At 47.1% G+C, this 21,265-nt stretch overlaps 1 protein-coding gene and 1 pseudogene across 8 annotated transcripts; both read left to right on the forward strand.

The window, feature by feature from the left end:
• Positions 1-5,726: 5,726 nt before the first annotated feature.
• LOC136494193 (subtilisin-like protease SBT2.5) lies at positions 5,727-10,648 on the forward strand. Of its 8 annotated transcripts, XM_066490355.1 has the most exons (11): positions 5,778-5,844; positions 6,152-6,242; positions 6,364-6,487; positions 6,713-6,777; positions 6,855-7,005; positions 7,617-8,017; positions 8,111-8,206; positions 8,347-8,416; positions 8,488-8,770; positions 9,053-9,381; positions 9,527-10,648. In XM_066490355.1, the coding sequence occupies exons 3-11, from the start codon at positions 6,479-6,481 to the stop codon at positions 10,511-10,513; spliced, it is 2,391 nt and encodes a 796-aa protein (XP_066346452.1). In that variant the 5' UTR covers positions 5,778-5,844; positions 6,152-6,242; positions 6,364-6,478; the 3' UTR covers positions 10,514-10,648. The 8 variants fall into 8 exon arrangements, with proteins under 8 accessions (XP_066346451.1, XP_066346450.1, XP_066346453.1 ...); XM_066490354.1 differs by having other exon boundaries at positions 5,727-6,242; XM_066490353.1 differs by having other exon boundaries at positions 5,727-6,487.
• A 1,603-nt stretch (positions 10,649-12,251) lies between these two features.
• LOC136492224 (uncharacterized) overlaps positions 12,252-21,265 on the forward strand; it is a 28,307-nt pseudogene continuing 19,293 nt past the window's right edge.

The following is a 21,265-nucleotide window of genomic DNA, read 5'->3' on the forward strand; positions in this document are numbered from 1 at the left end:
TCAGCGCCCTTGATGGCGAAGCTCGGAGTTTGCTTGACAAAGACCATCTTCATGAGCTCGCTGTTAAGGAACGTAGACTTAACATCGAGATGGTGGACACGCCAATCTTGCGCTGCTACCAAGGCTAACAACAAGTGAACGGACTCCATTCGCATCACCGGAGCAAAGACTTCCTCAAAGTCGATGCCCTCACGATGCACGAAGCCGCGGGCGACGAGCCGAGCCTTGTACTTGATAATGGCACCGCGCTTGTCCTGCTTCATCTTGTAGACCCACTTCAAGCCGATCGGCCTATAGCCCACTGGTGGATCTACCAACTCCCATGTGCCATTGTCCTCGATGGCCTTCATCTCTTCCAACATCGCTCGTCACTAATTGGCGTCGCGTTCAGCCACTGCGAACGTCAGTGGCTCCTCGGCACTAACAAGGAGTAGCTCTAGATCGTTGAGCAGCTGACTCGCCAGGCCTATGGCCCTTGCATTGCCGACGATGTTGTCCAGCCTGTGGAACCGGACCTCCCCGTCATTGTGGAAGGCATCCACGAACTCACTGATGTCGCTCGGAGGGGAGGTGAACTCGATCGGTGGTCCTCGGCTTTCCTGTTCTGTTGGAGTGGTTGACATCGCTGCTGGACCGCTCGGCACCTCTGTCGGAGTGGTCGGATCCACTGCTAGAGCGGTCGACTCCACTGCTGGAGCGCTCAGCCCCCCTCTGTAGTGTTCGACACTCCTCTCGGAATGCTCGGCACTGTCCTAAGAGTGCTCGACTCTGTTGCTGGAGTAGTCAGCACCTCCTCTCCAGCGTCTCCACCACCATGGATGACCATGCGTTCGACGACGAAGGTGCTGGTGAAGCCGCCAGCTTCCCCTATGCCCAGACTATCCTAGTCCTAGGCCACCTTCTCATTAAACACCACATCCCTAGAGATCACCACCTTGCCTCTCTTGGGATCAAAAAACCGATAGACCTTGCTGCCCTCCTTGTAGCCTAGGAGCACCATCGGCGTGCTCCTGTCTTTCAGCTTGCTGAGGTGAGGCTTGGTGTTCTTCACATGGCCGACGCAGCCAAATGTTCTAAGGAAGGACACATTCGGCTTGCATCTATTCTAAGCCTCGAATGACGTCTTGCCCTTTAGGGCCTTGGTGGGCGCACGGTTGAGGATAAACATCGTCGTGGTCACCGCCTCTTCCCAGAACTCCGCTGGCATCTTCTTAGCCTTCATCATGGATTGAGCCATGCCGACCACCGTCTGGTTCCGTCGCTCCCCCACGCCATTCTGCTGTGGCGAATACGGCATGGTGTGGTGTCGCACCATGCCCTAATTCACGTAGTACGCAGCGAATTCCACCAAAGTGAATTCGTCACCGCGATTAGTTCACAGCACGTGCAGCTTCTTACCGCTCTCCGCCTCCACGCGTGCCTTGAACTTCTTGACCGCTTCCACCGCCTTAGTCTTGCTGGTCAGAAGCTACAGCCACATGTACCAGCTGTAGTCATCCACCAGCAACATGAAATACTTGCGCCTGCCGAGTGTCACTGACGTGATCAGCCCGCAGAGGTCACCATGGACCAGCTCGAGGGTCTCTACCGTGCGGTACTTCATCGTCTTCGAGAATGATAGCCTTCTTTGCTTCCCAGCCAGGCAGGTGTCGCACAGCTCGCCTACGTGCTCGATGTGAGGCAGCCCAGTCACCATCTTCTCCAGCCGACCAAGAGCGTCGAAGCTAAGATATTCATACCGGGCATGCCACAGACATAGCTCCTCTGTGCGTCGTGCAGCCAAGTAGATGGGCTGCTCCACCTTGAGGTCAAGCAGGTACAGCCGGTTCTGGGACCTCTTCACCTTGGCAAGAAGCCGGCTCCTAGTCCCTGATCCTGAGGACGCCGTCCTTGATCAGTACCTCGCTGCCGCGCTCATCCAGCTGGCTAATATTGATGATGCTTGAATGTAGCTGCGGGATGTAATATACATCCGTTAGCGCGTGGTGCTCGTCGTTCTGGCACCTAAAGATGATGATGTCGTGCCCTCGGATCGCCACCCTTGAGCCGTCAGCGAACTTCACCATGCCGGTCACGTCGTCGTCGAGCTCAAAGAAGACTGCATTGGAGCCCGTCATGTGGTTGCTGGCGCTAGAGTCCAAGTACCACCGCTGCTCCTACTCGCCGCCCACACGTCCAAAGTGGACTTGGGCACGTGGTTCGTCGAGGTTGACATCTTTCAGAGCTTTCCTATGCCATTCCACCGCCATCACCTCTCTCTTCTCCTTGACCTCAATGTCGTGCAGTGCACAGAACGTCGCCATCAGGAGAGTGGCCTCATCATCATCATCATCGACATATGCCAGATGAGCCTCAGCCTTCTTCTCCTGCTTATGATTTGGGCACTCCTTTGCCCAATGGCCCATCTTCCCGCAGCGCTGACAGACATTGGGGTCAACCTTCTTCTTCTTCTTCTTCTTCTTCTTCTTCTTCTTCTTCTTCTTCTTCGAAGAAGCCTTGCCGCGGTGCTTGCCATCGCCACCGCGACTGGAGGAGGCTTCTCTGGACTTCTTCTCCTTCATCTGGGTAGCCCACTCCTCCTCTATCAGCAGTAGCTTGCCACTGTTTGTCGTTGCTATTGCCTGCTCTATGCGCTCGTTTATCGTTCGCAGACGACCTGTCACATCTTCAATGGTGAGGGTGGATAAGTCCAGCATCGTCTCTATAGAGAGAGCAATCTAGATATACTTCGCCGGCACAGAGTAGAGGTACTTGGAGACCGCCTCTTCTTCGTCGATGATGACGTCGTGGCTCCTCAACTTGCTGATGAGCATCTACAGGCGAAGGGAGAAGTCCTCCACCGATTCATCATCCTTGAACTTGAGGTTGTCGTACTCCTCCTTCAGCAGCTAGGCCGTCGCCTTCTTTACGCGGTCGGAACCAACACACATCATCGCAATGGTCTCACACGTCTCCTTAGCAGAGCTCTTCGCCCCCAACGGCTCCCTGTGCTCCGCTGGCATAGCAGCGAGGATGGCTTCCAACACTGACATGTCATCTTCTTTGTTGTTGGTGCCCTTGTCAATTGCATTGTAGAGTCGTTGGGCACCGTCCATTCGCCATAGTTGGTGTGAGTCAGCGTCGGCCAACTGGTGCCGCTGACCTCCCGCACCATGCGCACAACGACCTCCTGTCGTAGCTGAGCAGCCACAACATCGCCGCATCTATCGCCCATCTCCAAACCGTTCGTCATCGTCGGCGGTTAGTCCAACGACGACGCTTGTACGACTTTGATACCACTTGTTGATCCCTGGCCGCCCTGCACAGATAAGCAACTAGCTTACCAGCACACACACTCACTCACCATGGATAGAGGTAGAAGAAGAGATTAAGAACAACGCACGCACACACTCAGCACAAGCATCGGCGTTGGTCAAAACCCTGCCCTTTGGTGTGTGGCAACTGAACTAACTGAGTATTCCATTGCCCTTTGGATGGAATATATATACAACTTTAGCTGTACCTCTACCAGATACATAGTTGTTGGCCAACTACCTACTCCTAAATATAAGAGTACACCAACTATCTACTCCTAAGGTACAGAGTATACCAACTACTCCTAGCAGTACAAAGCTTACCTCAGCCCACTATCAGGACATGACTAATGTAATAGCTACCAATTAATATACTAGAAGTGGCCTATTGCAATACTGATACGACTACAAAAAATAATCGGCAGAGCCGATCAATCTCCAACTCCCAACAGAGAGTGGTCAGCCGAGCCGATCAGTCTCCAACCAAGGAGCAGCAGATTATGTCTAACAAGTAAAACGTATTGCCGTATTCTGATCCAACCCTGATCGGCTTCCTTTTCGAAGGGAACCTCGATGAGTTTTTCTAAGAACGCAATCTCTGTAGAAAGATAACATAGGAGGATGGTACCAATGATCTGACGGCTTGAAAGAGAGGCCAGGCGATGTCGAGAATAGTCAAAGATTCAGAGAGCATAAAATGATTAGTCTAAAAAGCTTAGAAAGATATATATATTCGGTTTATTTGGTTTCTTTTTTTTTCAGCCAGAATATTTTTTCAGCCGGAACAATATTTTTCTCTCACAACAATTCAACCGGAACAATATTTTCAGCCGCAGTCAAGTTTCAAACCAGCGAACGGGCCATACAGACGAACTGCTGCATGAAAGCATCAAGAGCACTACTACACAAAACTGCTTTGCACAACGACACAACGTATAATACTTCAGAAAAGATCGACGGTTAAAAGGTTGCAGGAACAAACAAGCAGAGATTGATCGATCGGTCTTCCGGGATGCAGCCGGCACAGGAACAATTCGCCTTGGATGGCTCGTAGCATCTCCTGGCACTATAAGGGTTTTTTTGGAGAAAGAAGAACACGCACGCATATGCGTACATAGGCTGCCAGTCTGCCACTAATGATGGCCTCGAAAGAAAGATGAGGCGACTCTGCAATTGTTAATCCTTTGGTTTGTTATAGGGGTTGCACGGAGCTGGGATCATCTTACTGATCAAAGGTGAGGTCTAGGATAGATGACAGGTGTAGGCATGCTTGATGGTCCCTATTAGCCTGCCCTTTGGAATAGGGATGTATATATATGATATGGTACATACTAATATCATATACTATATCGTAGCAAAACTGGCTATGCTTCCCCCACGTCCATATGGGCATGCCACTTTCGCTAACAGGTGATCAAGATGCATGTAGCATATTGTAATATATTGAGATTTTCTTTAGGCTCCAAGTCAGAGATGTTGTGGATTTTGTATAGCACTGCAGTGCTACACCTAGCTGACTGCGCCTGTTAATAAGTAGACATCTGAGGGAGATGTAGGAAGCGGGCAAGTGGCACTATTGATAGATGTTCATTCTCTGGCCTCCTTCGGTTTACCTTAAATCCAGGTTATCTGTCTTCCTTTTTTTTCAGCTGAAATAATATTTTTTTCTCATAATATTTCATCTAGAACAGTGCCAAGTTTTAGCAAACCCATGCCGTGGATTCGGCTTGTAATCGGATCGCTTGTTTTATCTTAATATATTGACGCTCTTATGCGTGTTTGAGAAAAAAAAAGAACACATTAGTAAGATCTATATACGGGGAGAACTGCTTTCTCTACATTTGGTTAGAGGATTTTTTTTTTACTAGATGACTTCCCCTCGTTTCTTAAAACTAGAAGAGTATTTTATGATATAAGGAATTTGTAGCAACTTAAAAAAAAGATATAATATCTCTTAAGCAATGGAAAATATTTAAGTTACCAACAAGGCTACAACGATGCTTTTTACTCGATGGAAAAAAAATCTTCACATTTTCCAGTTACCCCTTCAGGTGGAAACACTGAAGAAACACCTGTTGTCAACTGGGAACGAAGAAAAACCGAAATGTTCTAGCAAAATAAAAAAAAATATTCTGAGACTGCGACCTGGCTGCTGTCCTGTCAGTCGCATATAGACAGGCAATTTTTCCGGACCATGAGTTCATCATCACTTTCTGGTCTGGGCTAGTTTTGTTTCAATTAATTACACCGTGGGTTCAAATCAAAACTTGAGACCAGAAGCATCCAATAGACTTGGCCCATTAGCCCATGAAGAACTAGCACCTCAGCATTAGGCCCAATAGAACGTCCACAGCCCAAGGCGCAACACCGTTTACTTCGTCGGTGAGACCGCGAGTCCGCGACGGTCGACCGTCGAAGAGAGGAGAGCAGGAAGACACGACGAGGGTAAGAATGGCGGGCGCCACGAGACGCCGCGACGGGGTCGTTCCCATCATCCAAGGCGGCGAGAGGATCCGGAACGCCTAGCGACTCCGCCGCGGCGAGGGTCATGGTTTGTCAGTGCTCCTCTTTGAATACAGTTGCGCGCTATTAATATTTTGCTAGTTTGGAGCCCCTAGGCAAAAATTGTCGGGTACCTGCATTTGCGCTTTCGTTGGGGCGAGGTATGATACTGCCCCGCTGTTGTGGACGTTCATTTTGCTCTTCTTTGTGCGGTGCAAAGGGTGTTTTCGTGTGAGTTGGTACCACGGTTTGACGGTTCGAAACCTTTATGTTAATTTGATCCGAAAGAGAAGCGTCACAGCGATATTTAGGTGTATCATGCGGTTAGCGGTTTCAGATTAAATGTTTGTACACAGAGCTAGAGGGGATGATCTGCAAAACTAGGCAGAGCTCCCACGCAAAGCATGCGAAGGGAGAAAACGGTTTTGCTTGTTCCAGATGTTGTAGGTAATAACAGACCAAATACATGGCTCACCTGTGATTTGATTCTTTATATGCCTTTGCAAAACTAACCTAAACTGCCATGCCTAGTGTCAAAATTTAAAATTGGTTCGGTTGACTGCACCAGCTGCATGGCCTATACAAGAGTCAAGAGGCCTTCTCATATTTTCTCAACAGTACTGGAAACAGGAAGCCCTCCTTGCGTGCATTCGGTGGTTCAGAGATGAGACAGACCGTTCTTGATGTATCAGGTGCATGCTTCAGTTTAGTTCCCTCTAATTCGCACCTAACATTCTTTTAGATAAATCCTGTTCTCGCACTTATATAAGCACATATGTTCAAGCATAGAAGTTCAGGGAGGTTTCATACAATCACTCAGTGACACCGTTATGGCTTTTCTCAAGCCATCTCTAGTGTTCTGCTCTGTTCTTACTTTTCTGAGCTTGAACTGTGGTCCATCTAATGTATTTGCCAAGGTTTATATGGTGGTGATGGAGGATGACCCAGTCATTTCTTACAAAGTGAACCACAAGCATGTAATGTATGTGTTTTCTGCATAGGAATAAGTTGAATTATATCATCTCCGGGTAATATCAATTACTAAAGTATTTTATTCAGGAGAGGCGAGGAAGCTCAGAAGTACAAACGGGTGGCCACAACAAAGCATGACAGCTTCCTGGACTCATTTCTCCCAGTGGGATCTTACAAGAAACTATACAGTTACACGCACTTGATTAATGGATTTGCTCTCCATGCTGAATCTGAGAAGGTGCTTTTTCAGACTCTATAGTGCATAAATTTCCTTTTATTATTTTCTCTGTTATTTGACTATTTGGGCTAGGAAATGAGGGAACTGTTCCACAAAGCTTCTATTCTCACTTGGCAGAGTAGAATTTCCAGTACCAGGGATAACCTCTACGTGTAGACATCAATCATGAATTCAAGATTGGAGCTGCAAGTATACATGCTAACATATAAACATAATATGAGCAGTATAGCAACTCATGTAAATTCTGGTTATTACCAAATATTATCAGGAGTGTGGAGTATCTTTACAGTGAATTGAGAGTCTGGTTCAGTCTGCTGCTGCCCAACCATATTTTCTGTCAATAACTAGATCTGCCCCACTTTGATCTTTTTTTTTTGCGCAGCAGTATATGACTTACTCTATTTTTCCTATACTCTGTATTTACAAACTGAAACCCATGAAAGACATGGAGATGTCAACCATCAAATGCAAATCCATTGCACTTATATTTTTATACTGGCTAGCCGTTTGCAAGTTTTATTAAAGAGTTGATGATGGTATTAGTGAATGTCGGCTATTTGTTTCTGTTGGAATTAATAGTTGAATATTTATATTTGTTATATGTGTAATAGATAGTTAGAATTCTTAGTGATGCAAAAGGAGTTAGACTTATCCAAGAAGACATCAAAATGGCCAAGATGACCACACATACACCAAGTTACATTGGAGCTAGTGCAGTCTGGCCGCTCCTGGGTGGTGCTGAGAATTCCGGTGATGGGGTGGTGATTGGCATGATTGATACTGGGATCGACCCTAAGAACCCAAGCTTTGCTACCAGCAACACGTCAAGCCAAGCGAAACCACCACCGGCTAGTTTCAAAGGAATATGTCGTACTGGGAATAGATTTCCTCCAGATTCATGCAGTGGTAAGATAGTGGGAGCTAGGTGGTTTGCACGTGCTGCCCAAGCGACTGGGGAGTTCAATGCTACAATTCACTATGAATCTCCTTATGATCCAGATGGTCATGGCAGGTTTGTCCAATTCTCTATTATATGCTGATAACTGTATTAATTCATTTTATCCTCAAAATGCGTCAGCAGCTGATCATAACAATATCTTCACAGCCACACCGCATCGATTGCAGCTGGGAATTTCCATACGCCACTAATATCCAGAGGCTACAACTTTGGGTATGCAAGCGGCGTGGCCCCTGGAGCTCGGTGAGTTGGACTGAAGGAACAATCCTTTTTCAGCATTTCAGATGTTTTTTTTTGCAAGATAGCATTTCAGATGTTGAAACTTGAAAGCCAAGAAGGGAAGTAGTGTATGTAATCTTACGCTCTGTTGATTGCCCTTTCAGTCTTGCAATCTACAAAGCTGCCTATCCTTTCGGTGGATACATGTCAGATGTGATTGCTGCAGTCGACCAGGTTCTTTGATATACTCTACAGAAAGCTACTGTCGTTCAATCTGTATGCTAAACTGTGTTACTTGTATGTAGGCAGTAGAGGATGGGGTCAATGTTATAAGTCTTTCTATGGCTCCTTCTTCAGTTTCACCTGGGCCAGCATCTTTCCTCAATTTGCTTGAGGCACAACTGCTCCTTGCCACAAAGGCTGGAGTGTCAGTTGTTCAGGCCGTTGGCAATGCAGGACCCGATGCAAACACGGTCGTCTCTTTCAGCCCATGGATATTAAGTGTTGCTGCTTCAACGACAGACCGGAAGTATAGAAAATCAATCATAATTGGCAATGGGAAAGTATTTTCTTGCGGCACCCTTTCAGGTAATTCATTTCAACCTATCTTGGTCGTTGATCAATAATTTGTAGCATTTTGCCAATTTGTTAGCATAATGCCCTCGGTATTTCCTTATGGTGGTGGTCTGGGGAATGTAATTTCTAGACAGCCTTACCCTTGCATAACTGTACCTGATCTTGGATAGGACAACATCATTATATAACTAACAAATTCAAGCAGATCTAATGATTGACCATATCACAATGTGCCTATGGTTCAATACTTCACTCGATGCCAAATTTGTTTTAACCCCTTACCTGTCTTGCCAGCACCAACACCAGGTGAAACAATGTACCCACTAGCATGGGCTGATGATGTGGTCAATGAGAATTCATCCGATGGGTCTGTCAACTGCCAAGATCCAAAGATCTTCATCAGACCTCTTGTCCAGGGAAAGGTGATTATTTGCATGTTCGACTCATCAAGCTACTATGAAGACGACCCTGACCTTGCTGGTATTATCGAAACGATTGAGAGAATTGGAGCTGCTGGAGTCATCGTCACCGATCGTTCTTCGGGTGACGTCGACATTGATTATGAGCCTACATTTCCCACGACAGTCCCTTCTGCCATAGTTCTGAGGGGTTCCGACATGCGAGTAAGTTCCTGACCAAGCTGAAATATCTTAAGAGTTAAGAGAATGCACTACAGCAGTGTTTTGATCAGTACTGGAATCGCAAGATTCTGTTTCCACTAGTTAGGAACTTTTACGTGATCGCATTTTCATTTGCTACTGTGTGCAGGCTCTATTTAGGTACTATAACAACAACACGGTTCGAGATGAACACGGAAACGTGGTCAGCTTCGGAGCGACTGTACGGATTACTGAGGGACGGCGTGCAAGCTATTCGGGAGAAGCACCAGTGGTGGCCGACTACTCCTCGAGGGGACCGGACGTGGAGAACGCACAGATGCAGCCGGCGGAGGTGCTGAAACCGAACGTCATGGCGCCAGGGAATCTCATATGGGGAGCATGGAGCCCGACGAGCAACGCGCTTCCAGAGATCCAGGGCGAGAAGTACGCGCTGCTGTCCGGCACAAGCATGGCCGCCCCGCACGTCGCCGGGGTGGCGGCCCTGATCAAGCAGAGGCACCCGACGTGGAGCCCCGCCATGGTCATGTCGGCGATCATGACGACCGCGGACGTGACCGACCGCTCGGGCCGGCCGCTGACGGCGAGGAGCGACGACGGCTCTGTGGACCCCGCGACGCCGTTCGACATGGGCGCGGGCGCCGTGAACGCGGCGCGCGCGCTGGACCCCGGCCTGGTGTTAGACGCCGGGTACAGCGACTACCTCCGGTTCCTGTGCGCGGTGCCCGGGGTGGACAACGCCGCTGTGCTGCGCGCGGTGGGCGGGCCGTGCCCTCCTCCCCCGCCGCGTGCGGGGGCGGGGGCGGGGGCGGCGCGGTGGTGCTCGGACCTGAACGCGGCGAGCGTGACGGTGGCGAGCCTGCTGGGGTCGCGGCGCGTGGACCGGCGGGTGACGAGCGTGGGCGCGCAGAACGAGACGTACATGACGTACGTGCGCGCGCCCGGCGGCGTGGCGGTGCGGGTGTCGCCGTCGCAGTTCGCCATCGCGCCCGGCGCGGCGCGGACGCTGCGGATCGTGCTCAACACCACCGCGCCGGGGAACGCGTTCAGCTTCGGGGAGGTGGTGCTCAAGGGCGACAAGAAGCACCGCGTCCGGATCCCCCTCGCCGTCTACCCCGCCGCGGCACTGAGCCCATGAACTCGAACACAAAAGTATATACCGCTCGTAGTTACTCTATGTTTGTACGCAGGCAGGGAGCACGCGTTCAAAGTTCAAACTTATATACGTACATGTACATGTACCCGTTCTAAAATTAAAATGCAGAGCCCCTGCTGGTAACGCGGGAATTCTCGTGAGATTGGTTTTGTTCCGAATGGGCCAACCTTGACCTTGACGCAAGGGCGCAAGGCCGTTGGCTCTTGAGATGGTGAGCAGGCAAAACCACTCCATTTGACCATTTGTACGTACTTATGCTCTTAAAACCTGGTTTGGGTTCGTGCGTGGGCACGCACGCCTTGCGATGAATGAACTGGCGAGTGACGATGACTTAAGAAGAATAGGATTATCCTCCCACCCATTGAGGCATTGACATGAGAGCATGACTGAGAATTTGAGATGAGGATGTGGGCAGCACTTGATGACGCGGCGGCGGCGTCGGTGCGAGAGCGACGCGGGCACGCGGCGAGGCGGCCGAGCTTATCCGAGTCCGGCTCCCAGTTTCCACGCCTCCACCTCGGCGCGGACGCGGCGGCGGGCCGGCGCGATGCGCCGCACCTGTTGTATGGAAACTGCAGTTGCGCCATGCATGCATGCCTGGATGCTTGACACGTGTTTCTCCTTCTGGTGCATGCGAGCATGCGCTGGATGAGCGTGGCCGCATGAATAAGGTTGGCTAGAGTTAGTCTACTTTTAGAGGGGGGCAGGTATGGATACCGTATGCATAGATTTTTTTTTCCCGCGCTTGAATCCTAGTGGCTGTACCTGTACGGGTCTGACCTGTCTTTTTTTTTATCGACTCCATCAGTGTCCATGGCAAATGGCATGCCGAGACGCCACCACCCACCGGTGCGCGGTTAGCGTGCCCGCCGCGTGGGCTCCCATGCGCAAGCGCAACAGTGAAGCCACACCGTCAGTCCGCCCACGGCCCACCCGTCAATGTGTCCAGTGACGCTGGTGACTCGATTCGCGTTTTGCGCGGTGGCGGTGGGGGTCACCTGCGGCGAGGCGCACGATCTCAGTGCGGCAGCGGTGAGCCGTTGATGCTGCACACGTTCGTTTCGGCCGAGACTAGCAGCAGACTTTAGACAAAAATTGCCATCCACGATCGCCACCACGAAAAGAGTCCCTGTGAGATCGAGAACCTCTGAACCACACGGAAAAGGAGGCGCGTGGCTTGTGATTGCACTGAATGGAGAAATTTTGATATTTAACCCTGTATTCGGGCCCCTCAAGATTTAACATTAAATTCACAAGCCTTTTAAAATATAACCCTACGCATACGAATTCTTTTGAAATTTAGGTTTTTTGATGATTTCTCCCTTTTATTAATTCAAAGGGCCTCTTTTCACTGTTTGGGACATGCGAAAACACCAGACTGTCCCTCTCTCTAAATGAACTGAGTCGCACTTCTCACCCCTGTTTCTAGTCACCTCGCACGAGCCGCGACCCCGCACCAAGAACGCCGCCACACGAGCTCCCTACCGCGGCCGCAGAAGGCCGCCGCTGGCGGGGTCCCGCTGCGCTGGCGAACGCCCTGTACGTCCTCTGCCTTGTCATCCCCGCCTCCGGCTGCCCCGTCCGCCCCCACCTCCGGCCGCATCGGCAGGAAGGCGCTAGGGTTCGGGGGGGGGGGGGGGGGGAGGGGGCGTCGGCCAACAGCAGGTCGCCCTCCACTGCCCGGCGGGTGAAGGGGTCAGCCAACAGCAGGCCGCCCTCCATGGCAGCTCCTCCAGGGTAAGAGCCCCAATCCCAAACCTTCTCACTATACTGCATATTTAGGGTTCCTGGTGATTTGGGGCACAATCTAAGTTGTGTCCTTTTATTTTTTGTTGGTACCTGGTAGAATCGATCCGGATTCAGATGGAGCATTTAGATTGTGTGTTCAGTTTTCTCCGTTCACAGCTAAGTTGAATGATGGCTGCTCTGTTGATGTGCCACGCAAATGTGATGAATGGGTTGTGGATTGTCGATATTATACTCTAGAGATGCTACGAAGTGGTTTGAAAGCTAGGGTGAACTGGGGAAGTGGGCAGCAGCCTGTGATAAATGAATTTGATATGAGTGGTGGTGGAGAAAGGAAGTTGCTGGAGATACAGAACTGTCACTTGCATTTGCTGAAAAAGATGGATGATAAGAAGTTGTTCTTGTTTGTTGATGTTGAGGACAAACCCGTAGAAATGTTTTCTAACTTAGCTGTTACAGAGCCAGCAGTGAGTAATGTGGGCCAGGATAATGCCACAGAACCTGGGGAATCGAGCAATCCTATTGTTGTTTCTCATGAAATTGATTGGGACAGTGTGGAGATAACTCCTCTTGCAGAAGACCAGATTGGTATTGCACTTCCTGTGATGGATGAGGAAACAATGTACGAGTTTGTTGGGCTTAGAGCAGAGGATGGGAGAGCTAAACAAGCTAGTATGGCGGCTGAAAAGGAGAATGCAACTAATCTTGATGATGTGGACCTACAAGGTACAGAGTTGTTGGTTGATGATCATGTACCTGGTGAGGATCTTGTTTTGTATGACAGAGAAAACCCTCCAATGCAAGTTGGAACCATATATGCTAGTATGAATGAGTTCAGGGCTGTAGTGCGATAGCATACTATAAAGGAACAATTTCAACTTGCAACAGAGAAATCTTGTAAAGATTTGTTCAGAGGGCACTACAAAGCTGAGGGCTGTCAATGGTCTATTGTAGCAAGGTTGATGTGAGATCAGCAACAAGTCAGGGTACTAACATCTTCACATGTAGCATGCTAACTTAATATATTGTGCACTCTTGTAAGTCATGCATGTATGTTATGATACTAGCATTTTTGTTTCAATTTGACAGGTTACATTGAATAAAGGAAAACATTTTTGTCCGTTTACTGCAAGAGTGAAAACCAAGATGGCAAACTACAAATGGGTAGTAGAGAAGGCAATCCCTTTTCTAAAGAAAGATCCAAACATGACTGCAACGAAACTGCAGAAGGAGTTAGAGGATAAGTATCAAGTCAAAATTGGGTATGCCACTGTGCATCTTGGTAGGGATGTTGCAAGACAACACATTTTTGGCATATGGGAAGAAAGTTTTGGATATTTGTTCAACTTCAAGACATAGATTGAGCTCAGAATGCCATAAAGTGTTGTAGAGATAGATGTCGTGAATAAGGAGGAAGGTGTATTTTCCATAGATTCTTTTGTTGTTTGAAGCCATGCATTGATGGTTTCCTAAATGGTTGTCGGCTATTTTTGAGTATTGACTCTACAGCTCTCAATGATAGATGGAATGAACATGTACCTTCAGCTACAACACTAGATGGGCACAACTCGATGTTTCTAGTTGCATTTGGATTTTTTGATGGTGAGACTTGTCGGTGTGAAATGTGGTCAATAAGTAAATATTTATAGTTTTGTCATGCGTTGTGATCAGATATGGCCTAGCACGCGATGACACAAAATTTATACTAGTTCAGACAACGGGCCCTATGTCTAGTTGAGGTCGGTTGATGACTTTATTTCTGAGCCCAGGTGCTCGAAGTTTACTGTGTGGTTACAAACGAGTAAGGAATGAGAAGGGAATGTTAGAGGCCCGATTGGACTCTGAACCAAGTGGCCGAGAGTGACGGATGCTCAGACGTGCGCTAAGTATTAGAGTGTATGCTCTGTGTGTTTGAGCTTATCAGCTGTTGAGAGCGTATAGACTATGTAGTGTCGAACTCTAGAGCTATTTTGCTATCGTCTCCTCCAGTCGTCTTGTGGTTGAGAGAGAGCGCATCCCCTTTTATAGTTGAAGGGGATGGCCTTACAAGTCAGAGAGAAAGAGAGAGACTATATATGGGCGCTGCCTAGTCTTGTTGTCCACGCCATTGGGTATGGGATAGCCGTCGTCGCCCGCCATACTGTTTACGCTGCCATCGTCACCTTACTATTCATGCTCTGTTGTATCTGGCAGGCTGCACAGTGTTTGCCTGGTACGACGAACATCGACGCCCACAACACTGTTCATGCTCTGACGCGTCTAACATGCTATACAGTGTTTGCCTGGTACGACAAACATTGGTGCCCACAACACTGCTCATGCTCTGACGCGTCTGGCAGGCTATACAGTGTTTTCCTGGTATGGCAAACATCGGCGCCCACAATACTGTTCATGCTCTAACATGTCTGGCAGGCTGTACAATGTTTGTCTAACATGGCCTGATGACACCGTCCTACAGGTGCGCAAGGCATGGCAGGGTACGGTCCTCGGTATTGTAGTTGACTTGAACGCCTTACCTTATTTGCTCCGCCTGCTCCTCGGGCCCAAACCGAGCAGGCGTCTCTGGTCGGTCGTTCCCAGTCGGCCCCGACCGTGTCGATCGGGAAAGAGCAGCGAGCAGAGGCCCAACGTATCCTCAGTCGGAGAAAGGGGGTCGAAGTCGAGCTACGGTCCCACCATGGCTAGGCCTTCTGGTCGGGGCTCCGACCAGATCTCCTGGCTGGAGGTGCCGGTCGGGGATCGAATCATGGTCTTGGCCTATCATTGTGTATCTGGGGCGGCCCAGGCGTGTGTTGTCGTTGCGTCGCCTACTGGGCCAAGTTTTATAGGGAAGCGGGTCCATTGGGGGCCCTGGGTTTATGAACCCAACAAGACTACTGATAATTAGACTTGGTTTATTCAGCAGTTGCAGAAGGCAATTTGGAATCCACCTCACCTAGCTATGAGTTCAGATGCTTACAAGGGCCTAGAGAATGCAGTGAAGAAGGTATACCCTTAGGCAGAGCATAGAGATTGTTTTATCCATCTGATGAAGAATTGTAGCAAGAGGTTTTAAGGGCCTGCATTTGAGAGAATGTATCCTACAACTAGGATTTTTTGAAAGTGCAATCAAGCCATAATTGTAGGTTTTGGTGATAATGACCACACAATTAGAGAACTAATGAAATTTATTGAGATGATAAGCAGAGAATCTATATTTGAGGATGTTATATGAAATGGAGGAGCTCCCAATTATAAATGTTGATGGCTTCAAACTCAAAGGAGGTTTAAATTCTTTTATATTTTGAAATTGAGTATAAGAAAAGCCGTACTATAAAGGGGGACATAATGCTTAAGATAACATGTGTTACCAAGTGCTCAATCTTACACATACATCCTCAGTTACTCAGCCAAGACAACCAACACTCCACTCTTGCCCTTGTTGTCTTGCCTGGTGCGGCAGTGCCGCACCTGGAGAGAGGCACTGCCGCACTTAAGTCGCGGCACCTGGAGAGAGGCACTACCGACACTTCTAGCTCTCGATCTATGAATCTCATACCTGCAAGGAACTATGAAATTTCTCCAATTCAAGTTTACATTCACTGATTTTGAACTATGACTCGAAGTTATCTGTAGGTGCAGCAGTGCAGCTGTTCTGGCCCGACAGTGCCGCTGTCCGGCAGTGCTGTGAGGTTGAGTTTGATGAAAGTTTGAGTGTTTGTTTTGACAGGCCTATTCACCCCCCTCTAGACTAACCAGAGATCCTATAAGTGGTATCAGAGCAGGTTACCTCATGTGCGCTTCACTGCATGAGGTATGGAGCCCGGAGGAGGAACTAGTGGTGTGAAGCCGGTGGATGTCGACACCGATAGCAGCGAGTTGAGCGCGTCAACAACAAGCAACACCACGCTACTACATTTTGAGGCTACCGATGCCGAAAGAGCTCTCAATGATAATAAGAGAAGAAGAAGGAAGGAGGCAAGAAAGCTCAAAAGAGAAGCAAGAGGGAGGAAGAAGGAGCAACAGCGGTTAGAAGACAAGAAGCAAAGAAAAGAAGAAAGAAAGCTCATAAGAGAAGTAAGAAGAAGGAGAGAAGCTAGGAAGAAGCAGAGAAGGCAACAAATGCATCATCAAGTGACATATCAAGTAGTTCCGAAGATGGAGATGATGATGAGTCCTACCAAGTGTTGAAGGGGGACAAGAAGGAGAAGAGAGAAAAGGGCAAAGCCAACAACAACAAATATAACGCAGTATCCTTTAACTACTCTTCTATACCTATGACTAACCATGATCGGAGGTCTTTCATCAATGTGCCCATGGGCAAGCTGCCCCATTTCAATGGAACTAACTTTGCCAAGTGAAAGCACTTTATGAGAGCCTATCTTATAGGTCTTCACCCCGGTATTTAGGAGATTGTTTGCAATGGATTTGAGCCACTGGTTGATCCCAAGAACCCAACACTAGAAGAGATGAGAATCATTCACCTCAATGGTCAAGCCACAAGTGTGTTGCTTAGTGCTTTAGATGGTGATGAGTACAATAGAGTGATTGGGGTTGATATTTCCAAGCAAATATGGGACACTTTGCACCTAGCACATGAAGGGGTTGACAAAGTGAGAAAGGCAAGAATTGATTTGTTTATGTCAAAGCTCAACTGGTTTTGTAATCTTGGATGGAGAAGGGCCACAAGAGATGTTTGATAGGTTTATGACAATAGTGGGCAAGATTAGAGGCTATGGTTGTAATGAGCTAGATGATCATAAAGTTGTCAAGATTATGTTGGATGCTTATTCACCTAGAAATGAGACCGTAGTGACTCTAATTAGAGACAAGAAGAAGTTTGAGCACTTCACACCAAATAATGTACTTGGGAGGATCTTGACCTTTGACATGCAAAGAGAAGAAGCAAATGAGAGGAAGAATCTTGGTGAATGACAAGCAAATCTAGAAGGCATCAAGATCAAGGATATAGCTCTCAAGGCCAACAAATCAAGTAAGCAAGGCTCTACAAGCAAGTCCAAGATCAATAAGCAAGCTTCAACTAGCAAGCCCAAAGCAATCAAGCAAGTCCAAGAAAGAGTAGAAACCACATCATCTTCAAGTGAAAGTGAAAATGATGATGATCAATATGAGAAGGTTGATGATGTTGCTCTCTTTATGAAGAGGTTTCACAAGGGGCTAAAGAAGTAAGGCTACAAGATAATGAAGAGAAACTTTCCAAACAAGAAAAAGAGGACATGCTACAATTGTGGTAGCACCGATCACTTCATTACTAAGTGTTCATATGAGATCAAGGACAACAAATACAAGAAGGACAAGAAAGAGGAGAGGGCCGACCATAGAAGTGCATGGGAGAGGCTCATATTGGACATGAATGGGACTCAACTAGAGAGAGCACAAGTCAGGAGGATAAGAAGGTTGCAACCATTGCTATTCATAAGTCATCCCCTACACCAAAGCTCTTCAACAACATGTCCAACGATAACTACCACTCCCCTCACATTTGTCTCATGGCAAAGCATGAGAAGGTAAAATCTAAATCGAAGGCCAAATGTCCTCCACCTCCTAGTGATATCTCTAGTAGTGATATTAGTGATAGCTCTAGTGATGAAGAAATAAACATGATAACTAAAAATTTGGATGGAAAGACCAAATTATTCATCACTAAGCTAATGGAGGATTTAGAGAGTGTCCAAGCTAAGCTAGAATCTAGAGAAGAGACTCTTATCCAACAAGAGGATCTCTACATTGCTAGCAAAGAAGCTCTTGCATTGGAGAAAAGTGAGGTGGAATCCTTGCACAAGGCTTTGGCCAAAGAGCAAGAGGACCATGCTATTACAAAGAAATCAAATAAAGCTCTCAAGAAAAAGTATTGTGACTTGGATGAAAAGCACAAAGAACTTGAGATGCAATATGATATTCTTTGGGATAGCAACTCACATCTCCCTAAGGCAAAGGAAACCTCTACTCCCTCCACTAGTCATGGTTGTGGAAAATATTTTAATCTTGATTTGAATGCCTATTCCACTAACCTTGCAAACATAGAGGCTATGAGAAAGGAGATTGCTAGGCTCAATGAAATCATTAGAAAAGGGTGGATGGGTGAGACCCAATCTAATGACAAGAAGAATGATGAATCAAAAGGGCCACAATTCAAGTAAGGAAGTCATCCCTCAATCAAGCATGGGCTTGGACACACAAAAGGAGCCAAGACAAATGGAAGAAGGATAGTGAATGGCTATGAGTGTGTGCAGTTTGAGAGAAAGGGCAAAATTGGTATAGATCAGCCTGCATAGACCGTGGCAGTGCAGCGTCCCCGAGCGATAGTGCCACACAGCGGCAGTGCCACGGTGAAGGCGGCAGTGCCATGCCCCGCAAAAATGGGATGGCTATCAATTATGTTCCTGATCAAACTAAGCCCAAGAAGAAGGTGTTCCAGCAGAAACAGGTTTTCCAGAAGCCTAAGGAATCAATGTGGGGCAACAAGAACAAGTATGCCTATCAATAAAAGATCTATGCACCTCGACAAAGCTTGACATCATGCTTTGTTTTGAAGAGCAATAGCAGTGGAAAAGTGGTTTCCAAATATGTTGAAAAGGAAACCAACATATATAGGAATACTTCTATTTGGGTTCCTAAGTTTTTTATGACTAACATGCAAGGTCCCAAGTCAAATTAGGGACCTAAATCTAGCAACTTAACTTGTTTTGTAGGCATACTCCTCTGGTGGATCAAGTTGAGTGCTTGATAGTTGATGTACAAATCACATGACTGGAGAAAGGAGTATGTTCTCATCATATTCCCCGATGACACACTCAAATGAAAATATTGTCTTTGGAGACAATTCAAAGGGGGATGTGATTGGTCTCGATAAAGTTGCTATAACCCTTGAGCATTCAATTACAAATGTATTACATGTTGATTCGTTAAGTTACAACTTGTTGTCCATTTCTCAATTGTGTGAGATGGGCTACAATTGTCTCTTTACGGATAAGGGTGTAAAAGTCTTTAGAAGGGAGGATTCCTCTATTGTCTTAACGGGTCGATTAAAGAACAAGCTTTACTTAGTTGATTTCAACAAAAGTAAAGCTAAGCTTGAGACTTATTTAGTGGCAAAATCTAGCATGGGTTGGCTTTGGCATCATCGACTAGCTCATGTTGGGATGAGAAACTTGGTGAAACTTCTAAAAGATGAACACATCCTTGGACTAACAAATATTCACTCTGAGAAAGATAGGATTTGTAGCGCTTGTCAAGCCGGAAAGCAAGTTGGCGTACCTCACCCACCAAAGAGCATCATGACCACCAAGTAACCATTGGAGCTAATACATATGGATCTCTTTGGACTGGTCACCTACTTAAGTATCGGGGGTAACAAATATGGTCTTGTTATTGTTGATGACTATTCCCGTTTCACTTGAGTATTTTTCTTGCATGACAAGTGCCAAGTTCAAGAGAAGGTGAAGATATTTGTTAGAAGAGCTCAAAAGGAGTTCGATCTTCCCATCAAGAAAGTGAGAAGCGACAATGGGACCGAATTGAAGAATACTCTAGTTGAGGAATTTCTTGATGAAGAGGGCATCAAGCATGAGTTTTCAACTCCATACACCCTCAACAAAATGGTGTAGTAGAGAGAAAGAATCGTACACTCATTGACATGGCAAGGACACTGCTAGATGAGTACAAGATGCTAGACATCTTTTGGTGCGAGGCCGTCAACATCGCTTGCCATGCCATCAACCGCCTCTACCTACACAAGAAGTTGAAGAAAACTTGATATGAGCTTCTAACTAGTAACAAGACTAAGGTATCTTACTTTAGTGTATTTGGGTGCAAGTGTTTCATACTTAACAAGAAACCCAAAACCTCTAAGTTTGCACCTAAAGTTGATGAAGGTATTCTTCTTGGTTATGGATCAAATGAGCATGCCTACCGTGTCTTCAACAAAACCTCCAAAAAGTTGAGATTGCGGTAGACGTGATATTTGATGAATCTAATGGCTCTCAAATAGAGCAAGTTGATTCAAGTGTTGTAGGAAAGGAGGATCCACCATGTGAAGCAATCAAGCAATTGGCTATTGATGATATTAGACCACAAGAAGATGAAAGTCACTAAAGTGGAGGTTGCTCAAGTTGTTGTTGCACCTATTTCCACTGATGTACCTTATGCTAAATAGCAGAAGACACCTACTGCAACACCTGCATGTGGTAGTGCCGCACTTGAGAGTGGCAGTGCCACACCTACACAGTCAGCAGTAGCTGATTCGACTCTAGCTCATGGACAAGACCTACAATCCATATTTGAGCAAGAAAATGATGAAGGTCTAGAAGATGAATAAGAGGCTTTTGAGCATCCAAGGCTAAGTCAAATAATACAATGGGATCATCCCGTTGACAACATCCTTGGGAGTCTTCGAAAGGGGTTAGAACAAGCACTTGGAGACCCGGATTGGGTGATGGCCATGCAAGAAGAGCTCAACAACTCGAAAGAAACCAAGTGTGGACCTTGGTGGAACAACCCAATACCAATGTCATTGGCACCAAGTGGGTCTTTCGCAACAAGCAAGATGAGAATGGAGTGGTGACAAGGAACAAAGTAAGATTGGTTACTCAAGGTTTCACTCAAGTAGAGGTCTTAGACTTTGAAGAAACATATGCACTGGTGGCAAGCCTTGAAGCAATCCGAATGCTTTTAGCCTATGCCGCTCATCACAACTTGAAGCTATATCAAATGGATGTGAAGAGTGTATTTCTCAATGGCCCTATTCAAGAACTTGTCTATGTTGAGCAACCACTGGGCTTTGAAGATCACAAGTTTCCCAACCATGCTACAAACTCCAAAAGGCACTCTATGGGCTTAAGCAAGCATCAAGAGCATGGCATGAATGCCTTAAGGAATTCTTGCTTAAACAAGGCTTTGAAATAGGCAAAGCTGATCCTACCCTTTTCACTCATAAAGTCGACAAAGATATATTTGTGTGCCAAATATATGTCGATGACATAATATTTG

This window comes from Miscanthus floridulus, chromosome 11 (assembly GCF_019320115.1).
Source record: "Miscanthus floridulus cultivar M001 chromosome 11, ASM1932011v1, whole genome shotgun sequence".
NCBI classification, from domain to species: Eukaryota; Viridiplantae; Streptophyta; class Magnoliopsida; order Poales; family Poaceae; genus Miscanthus; species Miscanthus floridulus.